This window comes from Miscanthus floridulus, chromosome 3, assembly GCF_019320115.1.
Source record: "Miscanthus floridulus cultivar M001 chromosome 3, ASM1932011v1, whole genome shotgun sequence".
Lineage (NCBI taxonomy): Eukaryota > Viridiplantae > Streptophyta > Magnoliopsida > Poales > Poaceae > Miscanthus > Miscanthus floridulus.
Window position 1 is genome coordinate 64688185 of NC_089582.1, and position 22675 is coordinate 64710859.

The 22675-nt window shown below is 45.2% G+C and overlaps 1 protein-coding gene across 3 annotated transcripts in view; it reads left to right on the forward strand.

The window, feature by feature from the left end:
• LOC136541751 (achilleol B synthase-like) overlaps positions 1-21159 on the forward strand; it is a 45168-nt gene extending 24009 nt beyond the window's left edge. Inside the window, exons 6-16 of one of the 3 annotated variants that reach the window (XM_066533822.1) lie at positions 505-671; positions 12595-12783; positions 13541-13654; positions 14697-14819; positions 14937-15059; positions 15220-15315; positions 16062-16118; positions 17737-17783; positions 17875-18018; positions 18103-18280; positions 20794-21158. In XM_066533822.1, coding sequence (XP_066389919.1) covers positions 505-671; positions 12595-12783; positions 13541-13654; positions 14697-14819; positions 14937-15059; positions 15220-15315; positions 16062-16118; positions 17737-17783; positions 17875-18018; positions 18103-18280; positions 20794-20946 — 1391 coding nt within the window. In that variant the 3' untranslated portion in view covers positions 20947-21158. Of the gene's footprint in view, positions 1-504; positions 672-12594; positions 12784-13540; positions 13655-14696; positions 14820-14936; positions 15060-15219; positions 15316-16061; positions 16119-17736; positions 17784-17874; positions 18019-18102; positions 18281-20793 lie in introns of those variants that run through there. The other 2 variants (XM_066533823.1, XM_066533824.1) reach the window with 2 other exon arrangements.
• The last annotated feature ends 1516 nt before the right edge of the window (positions 21160-22675 follow it).

The following is a 22675-nucleotide window of genomic DNA, read 5'->3' on the forward strand; positions in this document are numbered from 1 at the left end:
ATCTTTCCTTCTTCTTTCATCGGTGTGAAAAATACCATCGCCTGTTCTTATTCAGGACGGAGAGTCGGGAGACCGGCGGCCTCCAGTTCTTGCTTGTTGGCCAAAGCCAGTGGAAAGCAAACGTGCTGATAACGTATTAAAATACAGAACGAGAGATAGCGAGTTGATGCAAATGATCTCTCTACTGTATTCAAATGAACAGTGTGTACATATAACGTGGGCGGTTACACGTGCAAAAGAGATAGGGGTGAAAAGACACCTCTTGGATTAATCCCTAATTGAGCACTAAATAATAATTCTCAACAATATATACCATGCACAAGTAGGACAAGCTTAATGAACCACATATCAGCCATTTTACCACTCTTCTTAATCTATTTAAGAAATACTTAGAGTGGGAAGAGATATAGATATACTGTATATATTAGAAACACAACTCACGCTGTTTTGGTGTACAAGTGCTATTCATTTTATTAATGACGAAGTGAGCTTTCGTTTGTACAGGGCGGTTCTGGTGCTTCACGAGGATTACTTACATGTCAATAGCTTACCTTTATGGCAAAAAATTTGTTGGTCCAATTACACCAACTATATTAGCACTAAGGGATGAACTCTACAGTTCGCCGTATGACAAGATTGATTGCAGTAAAGCTCGTAATACTTGTGCCAAGGTTTGTCACTATCCTTCGTGTGGTCTCAATCATTATTAATTAGCTATCTCTACTCCCTCTCTCTCTATATATATAATTATTAAAAAAGCAGGGTTGTTATAGCTATCTATACCATATATCATAAAATCTAGAGAAAATTTGCTCAGGGATATCGGAGAAACATGATATTTGCTAATGGACACCGTCAACTAAGAAATTTGTTCACTACTATTATGAAAGTGTGTATCTTTGTAAAAACACACCGCATAGATTACTTTATTAATGTCGCGTATCCGCTAAGAGAGAATGTGGGAGTTAAGACCTTTTTACCCTTGTCTTCAACCTCCGTCGGTTCAGAGTAGTCATCTCGGGCGACGCGATAGATGGGGTGACGAGTAGGGCCATGGGGTGGTCCAGCCGCGGGCGGGGTGAGCAAGCCAACGGTGGGGTGGGCTAGCAACCTAGATCAATGTTTTCGGGTCATCTGGTTGAACCTGGTCGCCATGGGACCGACCAGGAGACTAATCACGATTAGTCGTCGACCAGGCCAATTAGTCGACCCTGGTCGTCCATCTAGTCGTCCATGTATATCAGGACATATATATATATATATATATATATATATATATATACACTATATAGTATACACAATAAAGCAAACATCAAGACTGCATTAGTGTTTAGCTGGTGACACTAATACAGTCTTGATCTTGACGCACCTGAACAGCAGCATTGCTGCAGTAGCAAAATAACTAACATTTAGTAGACCATAGCAGCCACACAGCCAGCATATTACATAACCAAATTAGTTCAGTACAGATAAGCTAAAGTGTTCATCACAAAGTCACAAACATTGACATTCAATAGTCCCACATGTCCGCTCAGTTAAACAGGCCCAAAAATAGAGTAACCAAACTGGTCGTCCCTATCCTAGTCGGATGACTAATCGCGATTAGTCGTCGACTAATCGGACGACCAGCTTTCTGGTCGAGCTAATCGAGTTGGTCTTCCTAATCGAATACCAGGGACCGACCAGGACGACTAATCGTGACTAATCGCGGTTAATCGGACGACCTGAAAACATTGACCTAGATAAACACAAAACACAAAAGGCAAATATCAAATTTCTAGGGCATTACAACACGGTTTGATGGGTCACTCGCGTTTAAGGCAATTGAAAATAAACATACCATAGAGTGGACTAAGTGCACCTCATTGCTCGCGATAGGCCACCATGCTCATAGGCATGCACATTGCCACCCCACTTGATGGGAGCACCCATGCTCTGTTGTTTGGTCAGCACCCTATTGGTTGTTGAGGCAGTTACCCTACTCATTAGGGCCACTCTTCAATTGTTATGGTTGCCCCATTTTTATGTGATCATGGACACCACCATGCTCCAAGGTGCCACCCCTGCTTGTTGGTGGTGATTGCCACCCTATTTTGTGGAGCCACCAGTGCTCGCGGCTATGGTTGCCACCCTGCTTGGTGGTCGTGATAACCACTCTACCTAGTGGGGGCACACTTGCTTAGCGTGACGGATAAGTCTGGCTGCTGTGGTTTTTGTGGGGCTGTTGTGGTCTTTGTGTTTTTAGGACAGCATAGGACAGCATCTTAGACTAGAGGACAGCATCTAAGACAGCATCTTAGACTAGCATCTAGAGGACAGCATCTTAGCATCTAGGACAACATCTTAGACTAGCATCTTGGCATATGCTTGGCTGGCTAGCAGCCTATAAATATGTATCTCCAACCTCTCGGGTTGGTATGGCATTAAGAAATAAACCAGAAAATTGTCCCAGTTCCTAGTGTCATCCTCTCTCGATGAGAGTAAGAATTCTGCTACTTCCAAGAGTGAGAATTCAGCGACTAACAAGTGGTATCAGAGGCGTATTATCCTGTAGCCTGAGCATCTCCTGCTCATCTCCTCTCCCAGCCACACAATAGCCCCAGCTGCGAGCAGCAGCTCCGGCCGCTCCTGCTCACTCAGCTCGTCTGAAGCAGCCCTCTCCCCACGCAGCAGCCCCCCGGTACCGCGTCATGTCCGCAGGGCAGTCTCAGCGCTCGGTCGCCTCGAGCACTCGGCGTCGGCAGGAGGCCGAACTTGCCGCGGCAGAGGAACGCGAGCGAGCGGCGGCAGAGACCGCTGCAGCGGCGGCAAGGGCGTCGAGGCTGGCAGCGGCAGAGCTGGCAGCAGCCAGAGCGGAGGCGGAGGCAGCGGCGGCGGCGAATGCAGCGCGTGCGGCGGCAGCGGAGGTCGAGGCTCTGCGCGGCAGCATCGGCAGCTCCATTTCCGCTGAGGACATCGCCGACGCGGACCTCGAGCTGCTAGAGAGGGTGGCAGCGTGAGCGCGGGCGGCGCAGTGGGCAGCCGCGCACGCCCACGAGCGTGGCGGCAGCTCGGACAGGCGCGGATGCGTTGGCGGCGCTCCTGGAGGAGGCGCGCATAGCGGTGGCGCTCCTGGGGCAAGCCGCGCACGCCCACGAGCGCGGCAGCAGCCCAGACAGGCGCGGACGCGCCGGCGGCGCTCCTGGAGGAGGCACGCACGGCGGCGGCGCTCCTAGAGGAGGCGAGCACGGCGGCGGCACTCCTGGAGGAGGCGCGCACGGCAACGGTGGCGGACGGGTCGATGGAGAGCGCGGCCTTCACAGGCAGCGTGACTCTCTCTCCCCGGATCGGTACCGATGGGTCGATGGAGAGCACGGCCTTCACAGGCAGCGTGGCTCTCTCTCCCCGGATCGGTACCGTGGTTACCACGGGCTCCAGGTAGTTATCAGGGACGTTGGTCCCGGCGGTGGGTGGCCTACCCTTACCAAGACCAACTACGTCGAGTGGGCTGCGGTGATGAGGGTAAAGCTCCAGGCGCGGCACATGTGGGAGGCAGTCCAATACGGCAACGTCGACTACGATCTAGATCGACGGGCGCTGGATGCCCTCATCGCTGCAGTCCCGCCTGAGATGCAGTTCTCGCTTACCAACAAGCGGACTGCCAAGGAGGCTTGGGACGCCATCGCTGCGGCACGCATCGGCAGCGCCCGCGCCCGCAAGTCCACACTGCAGGCACTTCGCAAGGAGTGGGAGAACCTGGCCTTCAAGCCAGTTGAGGACGTTGATGACTTTGCTCTCCGTCTCAACACTCTGTTGCAGAAGATGGTGCAGTTCGGCGATGACACCTACGGTGAGGAGAGAGCTGTCGAAAAGCTCTTTCGCTGTGTTCCCGAGAAGTACAAGCAGATGGCTCGTTCGATCGAGTCCCTGCTGGATTTCTCCACGATGTCGATCGAAGAGGCGATAGGTCGCCTCAAGGTCGTCGACAGCGATGAGCCACAGTCTCTCTCGAGGCCCATCACCACTGGCGGGAAGCTCCTTCTCCCTCGGGAGCAGTGGCTTGCCAGCCAAGGTGACCGGAAGAAGGGGGAGCCTTCTTCCGCGACAGGCGGCCGCAAGCGTGGCAAGCCACGCAAGGCACGCAGAGACGCCCAGGCCGGGGCGCGAGGACGTGCCGAGGGTGATGCTCGTGGAGGAGCCCAGGGCGGCGTCGCCGGCAGGCACAAGATGACACGAGACGACGCCTGCCGCAACTGCGGCCAGCTCGGCCATTGGGCCAAGGACTGCCGACAGCCACGACGCGGCCAGGCCCACGTCGCACAGGCGGAGGAGGAGGAGCCGGCTCTGTTCATGGCACATGCAAGCATTGAGCTACCTCCAGCGGCACCGGCCGCAGCGGCTCTCCTCCACCTCGACGAGCTAAAAGCACACGCCCTCCTTGGCGACAGCTCCGGCAATGATAAGACTGACGGGTGGTGCCTCGACACCGGCACCACCCATCACATGACCGGTCTACGGGAGTTCTTCACCGAGCTTGACTCTAGCGTCCGAGGCTCCGTCAAGTTTGGGGATGCCTCCGGCGTAGAGATCAAGGGCGTCGGCTCCGTCATCTTCACCACCGTGTCTGGTGAGCACAGGCTGCTCACTGGAGTCTACTACATCCCCGCGTTGAGGAACTCCATCATCAGCTTGGGACAGCTGGATGAGAACGGTTTGCGCGTGGTGGTTGAGGACGGAGTCATGAGGATTTGAGATCGTCGTCGTTGCCTACTTGCCAAGGTATCCAGAAGCGCAAATCGACTCTACGTCCTTAACGTGCAGGTGGCACAACCCCTCTGTCTCGCTGCTCGTCGGGACGACGAGGTGTGGCAGTGGCATGAGCGTTTCGGGCACCTTCACTTTGAGGCCCTGAAGCGGCTCAGTGCCACGGAGATGGTGCGAGGCCTGTCGTGCCTCGACCATGTGGAGCAGCTCTGCGACGTCTGCGTGTTGACGAAGCAGAGGCGACTCCCCTTTCCACAGCGGGTTAGCTTTCGAGCCAAGGAGAGGCTCGAGCTTGTGCACGGGGACTTGTGTGGCCCGGTGACACCGGCCACACCGGGAGGACGACGCTACTTCCTGCTGCTCGTCGACGACCTCTCCCGCTACATGTGGGTGATGGTCCTCGGCAGCAAGGGAGAGGCTGCGGACGCCATCAGGCGCGCGCAGGCTGCTGCGGAGGTGGAGTGCGGCCGTAAGCTACGCGTGCTGCGCACCGACAACAGCGGCGAATTCACGTCGGTTGAATTCGCATCGTACTGCGCTGACGAGGGCATTCAGCGCCACTACTCCGCGTCGTACAGCCCGTAGCAGAACGGCGTCATCGAGCGGCGCAACCAGACGGTTGTGGGGATGGCTCGGGCCCTCCTCAAGCAGAGGGGGATGCCGGCTGTCTTCTGGGGAGAGGCGGTGGTGACGGCCGTCTACATCATCAACCGCTCGCCTACCAAGGCGCTCGACGGCAGGACGCCGTACGAGGCTTGGCATGGGCGCAAGCCGGCGGTCTCCCACTTGCGGGTCTTTGGCTGCCTCGCGTTCGCCAAGGAGCTTGACCACATCAGCAAGCTCGACGACAGGAGCACTCCGGGAGTGTTCATCGGCAACGCGGAGGGCTCGAAGGCCTACCGCATCCTCGACCCGAAGACACAGCATGTGCGCACGACGCGCGACGTTGTGTTCGATGAAGGGCGAGGATGGGCGTGGGACAAGGTGGTGGACGACGGCTCGGCTCCGACGTACGACGACTTCACTGTCGAGTACGTCCACTTCGAGGGAGCTGGAGGAGTAGGCGGCTCTTCTTCGGCGAGCGCGTCTACCCCAGTCCCCGAGCCTCCATCGACCCCGACGCCTGCTACTCCGACAGCACCACGCTCTCCAGCCAGGACCTCGGCTGCGATGAGTTCTTCGCTGGCTCCACCACAGCCGGCAACGCCACGCACTCCAGCACCGACAGGCACCACTTCGGGCACGTCTACTCCACCACCAGCTCGTGTCGAGCATGGCCCGGTTGAGCTCGCTACTCCGCTCTCTCACGATGAGGAGCACGTCGACGCGTACCACGACGGCGAGCCGTTGCGGTACCGTACAATGGAGAACCTTCTCGGCGACCAGCCGGTGCCGGGACCGGTGCCTCACGATCTGGAGGCGCAGTTGCACCTTGCGTGTGACGACGGCGAGCCTCGGTCGTTTGCAGAGGCCGAGAGACACGCGGCATGGCACGCCGCGATGCAGTTGGAGATGGATGCGGTTGAGAAGAACCGCACCTGGGAGCTTGCTGACCTTCCTCGTGGTCACTGCGCGATCACCCTTAAGTGGGTGTACAAGCTGAAGAGGGATGAAGCCGGTGCCATCGTCAAGCACAAGGCTCGTTTGGTGGCACGACGTTTCATGCAGCAGGAGGGGGTCGACTTCGACGACGCCTTTGCTCCCATGGCACGGATGGAGTCCGTGCGACTCCTCCTTGCGCTAGCTGCCCAGGAGGGCTAGCGTGTTCATCACATGAACGTCAAGTCAGCGTTCCTTAACGGCGACTTGAAGGAGGAGGTCTACGTGCACCAGTCGTTGGGATTTGCGATCCCCGGCAACGAGGGCAAGGTGCTCCGCCTGCTCAAGGCCCTCTATGGCTTGCGGCAGGCACCGAGGGCGTGGAATGCCAAGTTAGATTCCACGCTAAAGGGAATGGGCTTCGAGCAAAGCCCGCACGAGGTGGCCATCTACTGACGGGGCAGTGGAGGTAATGCTCTGCTGGTGGGTGTCTACGTCAACGACTTGGTGATCACCGGCACCAAGGATGCGGAGGTGGTTGCATTCAAGGAAGAGATGAAGGCCACCTTCCAGATGAGTGACCAGGGGCCTCTCTCCTTCTACCTGGGAATCGAGGTGCACCAGGATGACTCCGGGATCACGCTTCGACAGACCGCCTACGCCAAGCGCGTCGTTGAGCTAGCTGGGCTCACCGACTGCAACCCAGCTCTCACTCCGATGGAGGAGAGGCTGAAGCTGAGCCGCGACAGCATGACGGAGGAGGTGGACGCTACGCAGTACCGACGTCTTGTGGGGAGCCTTCGCTACCTCGCCCACACATGGCCGGACCTGGCATTCTCCGTCGGCTACGTTAGTCGGTTCATGCAGCGACCGACAACGGAGCACCAGCAGGCTATGAAGAGGATCATCCGCTACGTTGCGGGGACTCTCGACCACGGCCTCTACTACCCTAGGTGCCCTGGGGCGGCACACTTTGTTGGGTACAGCGACAGCGACCACGCCGGTGACATCGACACCAGCAAGAGCACGAGCGGGATCCTCTTCTTCCTCGGCAAGTGCCTCGTTAGCTGGCAGTCGGTCAAGCAGCAGGTGGTGGCCCTGTCTAGCTGCGAGGCCAAGTACATAGCGGCCTCCACCGCTTTGACTCAGGCGCTCTGGCTCGCTCGACTGCTTGGTGATCTCCTCGGTAGAGACACTAGAGCGGTGGAGCTCAGGGTGGACATCAAGTCCGCTCTGGCCCTGGCAAAGAACCCCATCTTCTATGAACGCAGCAAGCACATCCGGGTGAGGTACCACTTCATCCGAGGCTGTCTTGAGGAAGGGAGCATCAAGGCGAGCTACATCAACACCAAGGACCAGCTTGTGGACTTGCTCACCAAACCCCTTGGGAGGATCAAGTTCCTTGAGCTCTGCTCCAGGACCAGGATTGTTCAACTTTCCCACAAGACGACGTACAAGACTTAGGAGGAGAATGATGGATAAGTCTGGCTGTTGTGGTCTTTGTGGGGCTGTTGTGGTCTTTGTGTTTTTAGGACAGCATAGGACAGCATCTTAGACTAGAGGACAGACTAGCATCTAGAGGACAACATCTTAGCATCTAGGACAACATCTTAGACTAGCATCTAGAGGACAACATCTTAGCATCTAGGACAGCATCTTAGACTAGCATCTTAGACTAGCGTCTTGGCATATGCTTGGCTGGCTAACAGCCTATAAATATGTATCTCCAACCCCTCGGGTTGGTATGGCATTGAGAAATAAACCAGAAAATTGTCCCAACTCCTAGTGTCATCCTCTCTCGATGAGAGTAAGAATTCTGCTACTTCCGAGAGTGAGAATTCAGCGACTAACATAGCGGTCATGGTATCTCATACTTTGGTCTAGGACCTTAGCGAGTCCTGTCCTTCATGCCGTCCATAGTGTTAGCCTATGTGACCATAGTAGGGACTGACTCTTGCTCTCTCTGAAATGCATGGGAGTATAACATGGCGCCCCTTGCCGGTGATGCTGATAGGATGAGCCGCTTTCCACAAAAATTAATTATACTCACTACACATATCTTGTAGTTAGCTTCATGCCATGTCTACTCTGGAGTGTATGAACCAAAGTAAAGGTCTCCTCATTCCCCAAACAAGCTTTTGTCCACTGCTCCACACAAATAAGAAGGTTCAACAACATCATCGATGAGCCAGTCATAATGATTTAGTACAATAAGAACTACCAAGATGGTTTAGTTAGATCCATCGCTTCCTCACAATCACTCCTGTAAGGCCTTATCTTGCACTACTCATTCTCTAACAATGTGCTAAGGGCATATTTGGTTGAAGGCCTGTCAAGCAACACATCCTAGCCTCAGGCATGCAAAATCAGATGCATGGGATGCATGCCAGGCCAAGGCAGCTTTTTGTAGCCACCAACCAAACAGGTCCTAAATGCCTTGGATTGATCACTTTAGCACTTTGGTCGTTTGGAGCTTCTCTCAAGTGTCTAACCTTTTCTCTAGTATCCACAACTTTAGCATCTGGCAATGAACCAAGGGATGGGTATATATAGGTTCTGTAACCAAAACTAGCCATTGCAGCTCAACTAATGCAAAATGCACACACTGGATGATCGAGTGCTTATTGCATGTAGCACCAGATCATCTGGTGCATACCAGTTTTCCAACTAGCCATTGCAACTCATTGTCAGAGTCATTATATACAATGCTATATTATGATGTTTGCAACACTAGATCTGGACATTATGGTCTTCAAATTTGAAATTGGCCACATCATTTTCTAGTCGTTGGAGCAGTGTGCAATACTTTGATGCTTCCTTTGGTTTATTCACTTGATCATCCAATCCACCGAATTTCTTCTAGCTCCAACTTATTCACGTCTATCTAGCAATGCTCCAATGCTCACTATTATGTTATTACTTCACCTTTCAGTGCTTGCATTTCCTTCTGGCTAACATCACACTATCCATATTGGTTGTTCCATAGTCTATTTCTCACAATTTGTCTCCCACTATATATTCCAAACCTTGTTTCTTCTTCTTCAATGCATCAGAACAATACTCAAATGTTTCAAACTTAACACCACCAGATCACCTAATCTTCTAGGGCACCTAATCTTCTGGTCTAAGCTATTTCTTTCAAGTCATCTCTGATCTTTCTTCTTTCTTCATCTATTCTTCATGAATCCTTTTGCTTTGCATCCTCAGTAGTGTCCTAAATCGCAAGCTAAATGATTTAGCTGTCTCATTCTCCAAAACCTAAGAGCCGCTATTGCATGCTTTAGCAGCCTCTACTGCAATTAGTAGATTGATTAAGACAAGGAAAACATAATAATGACTATGAAAAATAGAAGGCCCAAACATGTCTAAGCCCACGTGAAACGGATCGCATCCCCATCCAACCATCCCTATGCATGTTGGCTATCACATTGCTTCTATCCATGTTCCCTATTTTGTTCCCCACCTGCTGCTGCATCGCCTTTGATCCATGATATCTCCCTTTTAGCTCCTCCCCCTTAGCTTTCGATCCCTTTGCCATGCGCCTCCATTTCCCTACCCTCACACTCCATCATCCAACCCACCACTAGCAATTGCTTACATCTTGGTCGTAACTCCATAAGTTGTAACACCCCAGCCCATTAGAAGCCTGTTGTAGTTGTGAAGTTGGCCCATGTGGCAAGGGAGGAGTTGTAGTTGGTGGGTTTAGTACCACCTTATAAGTTTAGGAGGATGAGGGCCAGGCGAGGACGAAAGTGTAAGAGAGGTGTTACGAGTAGGAAGGCCTGTTCTAGGTACGGAGCTAGGCCATATAAGCAGTTTTGGACACTGGGTGTTACTCAAGTCCTTGTTGCCTGTTCGCTCTTCCTCCAGTGAGAAAACCCGTACAATACATGTGGATGCCATTGCTAAAATCATTGTACAATGCAAAGCAATGGGGAAGAGCAAAGTGATGGATTCTAGTATGAAGCAGCTGACAGTGAAGGGCAAAGTGGTGGATGCGCTCCAACGCTTGTTGAGCAAGGAAAGATGAGATGAAGCCTGTTGTTTCCACCACCACCACCAACAACAACAAAGACTTTAAGTCCCAAACAAGTTGGGGTAGGCTAGAGTTGAAACCCAGCAGAAGCAATCAAGGTTCAGGCACGTGAATAACTGTTTTCCAAGCACTCCTATCTAAGGCTAAGTCTTTGGGTATATTCTATCCTTTCAAGTCTCCTTTTATTGCCTCTACCCAGGTCAACTTCGGTCTTCCTCTGTCTCTCTTCATGTTACTATCCTGGCTTAGGATTCCACTACGCACCGGTGCCTCTGGAGGTCTCCGTTGGACATGTCTAAACCATCTCAAGCCTGTTGTTTCCACCGAAATCAAGAATAGCAACGCTAAATTTCCTCATCGCTAAGTTCATTTAGCATTGTTTAGCACTACAAAAAGCAGTCATAGCTAAAGTAACAGATAAAATCCCAATTGCATAGAAGGGGATCTATCCAGATGTTACAGTGCCACTATTGCCCACTATTTTGAACATTGATCCTCAGAACTATAAATCATGTAAATAATATTCTTGAAAAGCATGTTAGTCCTAATTATTATGTTGTCACTCAATTACCCAAAAACCACAAAGTATGGGGCCATGATTCCTACATCCACCATGTTACCTCGACCTAGGGTTTAGTGAGAGGATTTGTTTTTGGAAGAGAGATGTGAATGCGAGGGAGGAAGCAACATTTATCATTGAGTGGGAACGAGGATGGAGTTCTGTGGGCAATGTATGGATTCTACTGGACTCGATGATAGTGTCATGGATGGCATCAAAACTAAAACTTCATATAAAGAACTTGAGCACTTTTAGTGGCAGCACAAAGCGCACTCCTAATGGAAAATAAGAAATTCTTTCATTTTCCTTCCCCTTCTATTGTCTTATTGATGGAACCATAATTTGCAGTGCTGCAAGGCCAATATAAAGCATGTACTATAGACAAAGACATGTTCTCTAACTTATTTGGAGCATAGTTTTTAAGGCGTCGCCTAGGCGACGCCTTGTCGTCCGGGCGTTTTTTGAACCATGGCGTCGGGCTCGCCACGGCATCCTCGCGTATGGCGTCGCCTTGCACCCCAAGTCGTCGCCATGGTGTCGACTTGCTCTAGGCGGATGCCGCGCGCACGTGAGCGCAGGAGGAAAACCACGCGCGGGGGAAAGAGCGGAGCGTTGCGTGCGCGCAGGAAACAGAGGCGCGAGCCCGCGGGAAAGAGGGAGCAGCACGCGCATACCTCCTGCCAAAGACGCATCCATCTGACTCGCGCCAGTCGAGGGAGGGAAAGGGAGGCGAGAGGGAGAGAGAAGAGCACGTCGGCTCACCTAAAATCGAGCGGTGGCGCCTGCGACCCTGAGTCCGCGACCCACGTCCCATCCGCGTCCGCGACTTCCGCCCCGTCCACGACCGAGACTCCCGCCCCATCCGTGGCCGTGAATCCTGCCGCGACTCCCGCCCCATCTGCGACCGTCTCCAGGACTTCTCCGCCACCTCCTCCATCACCGGCTCCACTCTGCGGGTATGCTCTCCCCTCTTGGCCTCTCCTTCCTCTGTTCTTCCTCCAATCCTCCATCCCTCTTTCCACTGTGGCTCTACTTTTCCTCCCCCTTCTTTCTCTGCTCTGCTTCTTGTACTCGTGCTCTGCTCTGCTCCTTTCTGTTATTTGTGTATGGCGTCGCCTCGCCATGCGCCTAACCCGCCTAGGCGTCTGGAAGGGGGTGGAGCGCCGCACCTCTCCTTGCCGCCTTAAAAACTATGATTTGGAGATAAATGTGCATATCTAAGTGAAATCGACAAGCTTGTTTTGTAGCGACGATGCCGTCAACCTTGGAATAATGTACGCATGTCTCATGTCCAATAAAAAATGCATATACATACATGTTACAATCATCATCTTGAACTCTTTTAAGAAACATGAGATTGAATATGCAATTGATGTTGTAGAATTGTAACTAAAGATTTATCTATGTGTTATATTAGTAAAAATATATAATTCATAAATAATCATTTGCAAAAGAAAAAAATAGAAATTATGGTTCACTTAAATTTGTCTCCTTTGCTTATTTACTATACATCACATGCTGAGCTTATAACTTTTAGGATACTTAATATAAAACCTCCTTATTTGTCTGATATATAGCATTGTACAACGTTAGCATGGCAATTCAACATGAGCTAATTAAGATGTATGAATGCATTCCATGCTTACATGTTTCCTCTTAATTGCTTATTCAATACTCTTGTGCTCGTGCTTATTTTGACTCTTCCTATTTTCATTAGGAGGACATGCGTTATAAACCTTCGGTAATATTCAAAGGTATTTCAACTTGTTTGAACACTTTTGTGGAGCCGGTCTTGAATTGTTGGCCATTTTATAAGTTAAGAGAGAAAGCTTTGAGCCACATCCTAGAACATATCCACTATGAAGATGAAACTACTCAATATATTGGCTTATGTCCAGTTACAAAGGTATTGTCTATTGTGGTGATTTCCTCACAGTCATTCCCTAGCTAGGAGTCATGTGTAGTTAATCTTACTTTATTATAAGACATGAACTATGAACTCTTGCTCTATCCTAATGCATTAAATCTTATCACTAGCACAAAGACACTATTCACAGTTGGTTTATAACATGAGGTTATAGTTGGATCTTGGCAACTAAATGGAGAAATTATCTATCATCATAGATAACTATGAAAACAATATACACTAGTTTTTCATTAGTAACCTAGAAGTTGGTTTCAAGTTATTTTTATAGTAAATACATATGCCAAGAACCAAGGGTCCTTATTTATCTTCCATATGTTTATTTATTACCTCCACCTTAGCCTAACTCAAGTCCATCTCTTGCATCCATAAGAAGTTTTATTTGAAGTTATTTAGATTCCCAAATTACCATGTAAAGTTTCAATCAACAAGGGTCAAAAGGAATAAAAGTGCTATCTATTAACAATAACATGTAGAATGGTAAGAATGGATCATGGGAGGTCATTTTTGATAAATGAGGAGTGTCAAACCATGGCTGTTAACCGTTTATGCCATAGTAATGAGTCATGCTGGGATTAGGAAATGCATAATTCACGTAGCATATGTAGAATTATTCTCATTGTTCTGTGTTGTAATGTGATATTCTTTAAGAGTAGTAGGAGGCTATTTTTTCATTTTATTTGTTGTGATATCAAAATTGATTAGAGCTAAGTTTCCATTTTCATTTGATGATTATTAGGCCCTGAACATGATTTGTTGTTGGGTCGAAAACCCAAATTCAGATGCACTCAAGCGACATATTTCAAGGATACATGATTATTTGTGGATTGCTGAAGATGGCATGAAAACTAAAGTACTATGTTTTATTCCAACTATTATTGTAGTTTCATGCAATTTCCCATGATTCTCTTTATTTCTCTCTACCCCTCATGCTTTAACTATTTCTTAATGATATTTGGATATAGCTGTGTGAAGCGCGGGCCTGGTGCAAGCGGTAGAATCTTACCGCCTGTGACTGGAAGGTCCCGGGTTTGAGTCGCGGTCTTCTCGCATTGCACAGGCGAGGGTAAGGCTTGCCACTAACACCCTTCCCCAGACCCCGCACAGAGTGGGAGCTCTCTGCACTGGGTACACTCTTTTATTTGGATATAGCTGTGCAATGAAAACTATATCAAACGTGCATTAAAACATTGTTTCATACTTAGATGTTTAAGGCAATAACAATAACAAGAGAACCACTAACTCTGAATTCTTTAAAAAAAGGGTCAATAACACCCTTTTACAGTGGGTACGCCCCCTTTTTTAAAGAATTCAGAGTCAGTGGTTCTCTTGTTATTGTTATTGCCTTAAACATCTAAGTATGAAACAATGTTTTAATGCACGTTTGATATAGTTTTCATTGCACAGCTATATCCAAATAAAAGGGCGTACCCAGTGCAGAGAGCTCCCGCTCTGTGCGGGGTCTGGGGAAGGGTGTTAGTGGCAAGCCTTACCCTCGCCTGTGCAATGCGAGGAGATCGCGACTCGAACCCGGAACCTTCCGGTCACAGGCGGTAAGACTACCGCTTGCACCAGGCCTGCCCTTCTGACTCAGAATTCTTTACTCTTACGAAAATTAAATTTCACAATTGACAAAACAAGTGACTTAAATGAGGAGCAGTGGATGATTGTATATCTTTTGTGGATACATGGGCCAGAGAAATAGTTCAGAATGAAGAGTAAAGGGTTTTGGGTAGTAGGAAAAATTGTTTATTTGGATTACTTTTAGGAAATTCTTACTTTTTCTTTCAATTTTTTTCTGCCTCATTGTGGAAAATGCTGCATTATTTATATTCAGTAGTTCTTTTCTCAAAGTGGAAAATCAAGATAACATTGCTGTGTGATTCTTATTGTAGATATACAATGGCGCCCAAAACTGGGAGTTAGCACTTATAATACAAGCCTTCTTTTCAGCAGACGCTGCTAATGAATATGGTCCAGCCATTGAGAGGGCTCTCAGTTATACAAAGAAAGCACAAGTCTGTTGTTTATCACATCTTTAATTTATCAAAATATTTTTTTGTAACAACAAATTCGATATGAACTTCTCTCCTTTATGCTTTGTGGCATTTTAAACTATTTTCTATAATAAGCAGATGACTACAAACCCTCCAGGAGACCCAAGTTATTGGTTCCGGCATAGATCAAAAGGATCATGGCCACTTTCGACAGTAGATAATGGCTGGGCTTCACCAGACACTAGTGCAGAAGCAACTAAGGTCAGCACAACAATTTTAGTTTATTATGTTTTGATGTAGATGAGTTATGACGTTCCTATAACAAGAACATCAACAAAGTGAAACTTAGAAGAAAATTCTCAAAATTTATATAGCAGCCATATACATCACTTCACAAATTTTGTTTCTTCTCATGCTTTAGGCGATATTGCTGCTTTCAAAGATATATCCTAACCTCGTTGAGCACCCAGAGGAAGAGTGGCTACTTAGTTCTGTTGATTGCCTTCTTTCCTTTATGGTATGATTGTATAAAGCTGAATTTTAATGTTCAAATATTTATCTAACACACTTTTGTATAGTCAACCCCACAGTAAGTGACTAAGAGCAGAACTTTTTTTGTTAATCAATATTTGTTATGGATAATAATATTGATGAATCAAATCATCTCTCCATATTGTTTATGCCATGATGGATATAATCACACCTTAGCAAGGGAATATTGTCTAACAATATAAGCAAGTTTTTTGATCTAGCAAAGGTGAAATAATAGACAGGCAGAACTTATATCCACATCTAAAACAAAATCTGTATCTTTTTCTAGGGTATGAACATTTACTCCGATCCTCTATCACAACTTTGTTCGCATTTATTTAACATGACACAATCCTATTCTTATGATTGATTCCATTGGAATTATGAAAATGTTGTTTCCAACAATGCAGTTCTTTTGCTGAATTAATTTGGTGCCTACCTATAATGTGGTTTCCTTTACTTATTTTCTGAGGAGTGAGACCATGAAAAAATTAAGTAAATTTTGTTTATTTAATTAAATTTGTTCAAAAAATGAATAGCTTTACTTTTTTTTAGCTATTTTCATTTATGGTTGTATTTCTTGCACATCAAATATGATTAGTTTAAATTAACAGAATTCATTCTCAACTTATTTTCTGGATGAACTTTTAGGATTTTATACATTTATAGAAGTACTTTATATTTACTTGAATGCAATATTTCACTAACAACATACTCTGTTTCCCCCAAAAGAACAAAGATGGTTCAGTTTCTTCAATGGAATGCCAAAGAACGTATTCTTGGCTAGAGGTGAGTACCTGTTCTAAACCAAAGATTTTGCAAGCTCTTGAAAGGACAGAAAATAGGACTTTGCGAGGATGTTTGCATGCTTGTGCATTAATAAAATCAGTAGCATAGCATCTTATGTTAAAATGTATCTAATTAAAATAAGAAGTTTGTGAACAACCTGATTTGCTTATTGCCCCAAAAGGAAAACTAGCCCATGACCACTTAAAAAACATAAAAAATATTGGATAACTATATATATATATATATATATATATATGTTGCAATGCCAAACTCAGTTGGAAAAGCCAACGTAATATTTACATCTAGAGCTAATCCGAACACATGTTAATGTGAAAACTTCTTGGTAACAAAATAACTGTAGGTTGGATGGGGTAGTTTATGGCCATCTAATAAATAATTCAAGCTGCTAAGCGACATTATTTATATAACTTGCCATAAACTTAATGGGAAAGCAATCGTTCACCCACCTCTTCTGCCTAAGGAGCACTAGCTTTGGCCTTGTTGGCATTGCCGCCATCACTACGATGATGTCGTGGCATTTGATGTGGAGGATGATGAAGGCATAGGTTGGGATGGCTAGCTAGTTTGTGACGGTGAAGCGATGGCACACTAGATTGAAACGCTGAGAGAGGGGGGAGAGCACGAGGGAGGGAGGGAGGGAGAAGTAGGTTGGTTGGAGCTCGTCTGGACCTAGATGATACAGCAGTTTGAGGACCTAAAATAAATTTTCGCGAGTTCTGAACCTAGATGGCACCCGAAGACAAGTTCAGGTACATGAACATGCATTTTATGAGACGCTATAAGATAAGTTTAAGTGCCTGAAAAGTATTTTGAGAGTTCAGGGACCTAGGTGACACCATGGACAAGTTTAAGGACCGCTTGTATATTTTACTCTTTTTGTAACTAGTTAAATGAACATGTTTGTTGTGGGCAACCAAAATCATAGTAGTCTAGTTTGTTTCCATCACGATTGTGCATCTATTGTCAAATATTGATAACTTTTGCAATAAGCAATTTAGCAATTATTTGTTCAATCTGAACAAGATAAAATTACATGTATTTGCTTAGTAAGAGATTTCAAATTGAGAATGAACGGAGCATCTATAAAAAGAAGCAATCAAAGGATTTTGTCAAAGCAAGTTATGTATCATTTATTTTTGGTAGCTTTGGACTGAAAATGATAAATAAGTTGTTCAAGCATGTATATATTAATATATGTGGTAACAGATCATGGAGATCATAATTCTCTCACCTAGTATATTGCTTAGGACAATTTGTTGCAATGAAGTCAACTTTGTTAAATGACTTAAGAGAGTGGCATGTCATAAAATACCGTAATTAGATTAACAAACAATGTTATAACCAGAACAAGGATTACACATATATAGGGTTTACTTTTGTTCAGAATTTTTTATTAGCCCATCACTTTTTTTGGAATCTTACCGTAAAGGTTCTATGCAATGAACCATAGCGTCTATCATTACTAATAAATATTCCAAATTATCATGATGTTAGCCACCAATAACTATATTATGAATTTGCAAACAATAGTACTTTATATTTATTGCAGGTTACTATAGTCCATGTGCACTGACATTTGTTCCATTTGACATCCTAGATTTTAAATCCATTGGAGAGTTTTTCAAATATTGTTGCCGATTACCCGTAAGAGCAATGATGATTCTTCTAAATAGATCTGACCTTATGTCTCTGTTTCAGTTTTCTTGACAAACTAACTCAGTTTATCTATTGGCAGAACGGTTGAATGTACGTCCTCAGTGATGCAGGCTTTAATATTATTTAGGAAGATTAATTTAGATTACCGCAGTAAAGAGATAAAGGATTATGTCAACAAAGCAGTCATATTTATTGACAATAATCAAAAGAAGGATGGATCCTGGTTTGTATTATTACATCATCTATTTGTACAAATTATTGTCATTTTTTTACTCCTAATAACTAAATTAGCTATTTTTTCTACAAGGTATGGCACTTGGGGCATATGTTTTGTGTATGGAACCCTCTATGCAATAAAAGGCTTAATTGCTGCTGGGAGAAATTATGAGAACAGCATTTGCATCAGGAAAGCATGTAGATTTTTGCTCTCAACACAACTCAAAACTGGTGGCTGGGGAGAGAGCTTTCTTTCCTGTGAAAGACAGGTGAAGAGCAGTTTTCATTTTACTTAGGTCTTGTCATCAGTTACTTAATTATAGTCATACTATCAAAAACAAAAGTCATAGACTTCTGCACGTGTATTTCAAAACCTTTTGTGCAGAACTACAATAGAGGAATACTTGCAGAAAGTTTCAGTAATCAATATGCATAGAGATTTTCATTTTATCACTACAAAATTACAAAAAAGATAAGCACTCAACTGTTGTTAGGTCAAGTTGCTATAAAATGAGATTGAATAAATATTAGGAAAATAAAACATTGGGGGTAAAATATTATATGTACCACTTTTTAAAATATATTATATAGGATTAAACATTGAGAAAGAAGTAAAAAAGTAGACCAAACTAGGAATAGGCAGGATTTGGACGGGCATAAATATTTAGCTGCATAAGGACTTGAACTAAGGTTGTTTGTGCATATACAGATAGGCTGTTCTAACTGTGCTAGGCTCAGTTCCAAAAGATGAAAGACAAATCAGCATTAATAGATGAGAGTTATAGGTGCAATCGGCTAGGAAGTGTTAACTCATCGCTAGCACAAAAAGGGTTACATAGGTGGTTCATAGTTGAACGGCACGGTTTTGACAGACAAGGAAACACTACTACAGAAAGACGCTATAACCGCCTCTAGTTTTCTACCTATTTGTAGAGGTGGTTATCCAGCCGTCTCTACAAATCAAATTTTTAGAGACGGTTCGGAATACAGCGCCTCTACAAATTGTTTGTCCAGAAATCACAAATCTAAGTCTAAAAATAGCCAAAAAAAACTTTGAAATCCAGGGGAGACCTCACCAGGCAGCCACACGCGCATGCTGTCATAAGTCACATGATTTTTCGCGCGCTTCGTAGTCACAGGGGATTGAACCCGTGCCCACTGGCCTCTGGCATATATCCCCTAACCACTCTAGTCATAAGTCACACTTGTATCCATTTGAGATATTTGGGACCCTAAATGAATTCAACTAAAAAGATTGTCAACTGCAAATTTGTATAATTTTTTGAGATCTACTACATTGGTTTTGGTTGTTTCTCCATCCAAGGTCGTTTGAAAATTTTGAATCTCAAATGTGAGAAATTCAAACATAATTTTTCTTAGATAAATGATTTCAAATGAAAAAGTTGTCCCAATCCCAGCCTCGCTGCTGTAGCGGCATACAAGATGGGGTTGTAGGCTTGTAGCACAGGAGGTTGATGAGCTTGGTGCGGTTCTTTAAGTCCTTTTGGACAGCGGCCCCTGTCCTAGCCCCGCTAATAAGTCAACGGTGTACTAGAGGTCGACACTCTATGGTAGTAACACCATGGAGGCTGTGACCACAAAGAATGCCACCACCATAACTAGTCCCAACCGGTACAGCAAGATCTGCACATCGACAATGGGTCAAATAGAATGCAAAGGATCACGAAGGCATAGTGTCTGTGCTCATGTACCACGTAGAGACGTAGACATCTGGGCGATCTCAATCAAAGCACACATCTCAGTGTCCAGCAGTAGGTCATTCGAGTCAATGACACTCTTAATGAAGCCTAGCCAGCTAACCACCATGTCCACCACGGTGCGCCACCATGATGGATCTACCCCGCCCTTTCCAAATTAGGGCGCCAGGCTATGGACCGGGTCGCACCGCCACCCTAGATCCAACCGCCCTGACACTGGTAGGTACCTTTCTTGCTTGTCGAGTTTGCTGAGATCCTTTGCATCGCCAACAAAGTCGATAGAGTGGTACATAGGAGGTTGAGGATCGGATGACCTAGACGCCAAGGCAGCGGGCAAAGAAGAGCTAGGGCAGCAACGACACTTGGAGTAGCATAGACAAGCTTCAGCGGACTGTAGACAAATCTGCAATGGACCAGCCGCGCACGACCTTGAGAAAGAGGAAGAGCTAGGGTGGTGGCGGAGCTTGGAGTAGAGCGAACGAGCTTCGGCAGGCGGATATCGGTGAGTTGGGGTGGCAGCAACGGCGCTTGGAGTAAGGTAGCTGATCTCTGGCTAAGGAGATCAGTGGGTTGAGGGCAACAATGGTGGTGCTTGGAGCTGCATGATCGATCTGGAGAGCACATGGAGGATAGGAGTGTGCAATGGCTAGTCTCAGGTGTGAGGAAGTTATAGGGTTGTGTGCAGCGGATGGTTGTGTGTGGAGTTCAAGGGCCTTTGGCTTTTCGAGAGGGCTTTTTAGGAGGTTTTCCTCTATATAAATTGCCCTAAGAGGTGGACAACCTCCTAAGAAAGCTCACATCTAAAAATTGATTTACAAAGACTGCTATTTTTTTGGGTAGCCTCCACAAATGGGCTGACCATGTTTGAAAATTATTACTGTGTGTTTCTTTGAGATGGAAACACTTTTGGCACGCCTATGTAGATAAAATGGGTTTTCACCAAAAATCATTACATCAATTTTGTAGTAATGCATATTTCTGGATTTTTGGAAATATTGTTAATACTTCATTTCTTTATTAGTTTGTTGTGATCCTAATCCGTGATTGTACATTACCTTGTGCAGGTCTATGTAGAGGGTCGTAGTACACATGCTGTACAAACTGCTTGGGCGATGCTAGCTTTGATTTATGCTGGGCAGGTTCAATTTGATCAACACATATTGTTTAGTGAAAGGAATACTCAGCTAGATATGAAAACAAGTTATTTCTTTCAATAATAATCAATCATGGTAAATCTATGAATATGTAGGTACCTGGATGAATGTGTAGATCTGTATGTGTTAGATTCACAAATTTACCCTAAAAATATTTTCATAATGTTGCCTTTTACTAGATTTGACAAATACTACTATATCACAATAAAATTAATGCTTGTGTTGTGCTTTCGATATATCAAATTAGTATCTGAAATGTCACTTGTCGATGACTAAAAACACCATGTTGATTGCATCCACCTTGTTCTATTTGTGTAAAAATTAGATGGAACGGGACCCAACACCATTACATCGAGCAGCAAAAGTATTGATTAATATGCAGTTTGAGACAGGAGACTATCCTCAACAAGCGAGTTTTCCAAACATTTTTCCGACACGAACACTATCTTTTTTGAAAAATTGTAACTTCTCTCATCTTAAATGTCCATTTTGGTTGTGCTAAGTTAAACATTTCTTACTTATCCATCGACATAATATATCACGGTAACACAAGACTGAAATTACTAAACTAGTACATTTTCACTAACATATAACTACTTTCATTGAAGATAATACATTTTTGTTGATATTGCTAATCATAGTTACAACTTTTTGATATATGAGAAACCTAGATCGATTTATATTTGTGATCAGAGTTAGCAAGAGAAACATCTTTGTTGAGTCAGAGCCCAGCTCTTTTTCCCTGTCGACTTTCTAGAGAACTCTATTAATTTTCTAATTACCTAAAGGGTCATAGAAGGTGTTGCTTACTCTTATTTATGTCATTCTATTCACATGCTAGGTCAATTTGTTCATTATTATTTCCATTATCTTACTGTCACATTCCTATATAATAGCCTTTTAGATAGTTGTATTTGTCAAAATAGAATGTGTGCCTATGTAATGTTCTAATTGCATTTTGTGTTCTATATATAGTATGTGTAAGGGTTCATATAGTATTTGTATATTCGTGTTTTTTTGCACTTACACCTTATTGTGGATATCTCACTCTAGAATTATTACCATGCAAGACAATAATGTTGCTATTACATTTCCCATAAAACTACACCATTACTATTACTAAGAAGTTTCTTGCATTTTGAGTGTAGGAACATGTTGGCAACACCAACTCTTCTGTTTACTTCAACTAACCCAACTACCGCATTTTGTTTCCAATTTGGGCTCTTGGGGAGTATCGTCGTAAACTATTTGCCAAGAATAATTAAAAGGAACTCAAGAAAAGCAAAAATATCATACACAAAATTAAGTTTTACTAGAGAAAGATTGAGTGGAATCAATAAAAGCACTTGTATTTATCGTTGTTTGTAATTTTGGATCCACTTAGAAGGTTACAATTCCAGCTAGAAATTAGTAACATGTATATTTTAATACTTCATAAACATGCTTTTGCATGCGTGATTGTAGTTAATGTTGTTTTTTGTTATTGGTCTTGTTTATTTCCAATGTGCCCATTTTTACAAGGTTGAGACATTATAGAATTTGTATGTTGCCAATATACTTATGTGAATTGATTTAGATGACACTTGGATACAATGTGGAAATATATTAAATAGATCACACCCTAGCCATATTAAACTCCACTTGAACATTTTAGAAATTATGAAGCAACCCCTTGAAATATGAAACCACTACTACCGAAGCGTTTTTCCCAGCGGCCAAAACTCATTTTTGTAGGTGGGCAACACATCAGCCTCCAAACCATCGCCTATGTTAATTTCCATAGTCGGCACAC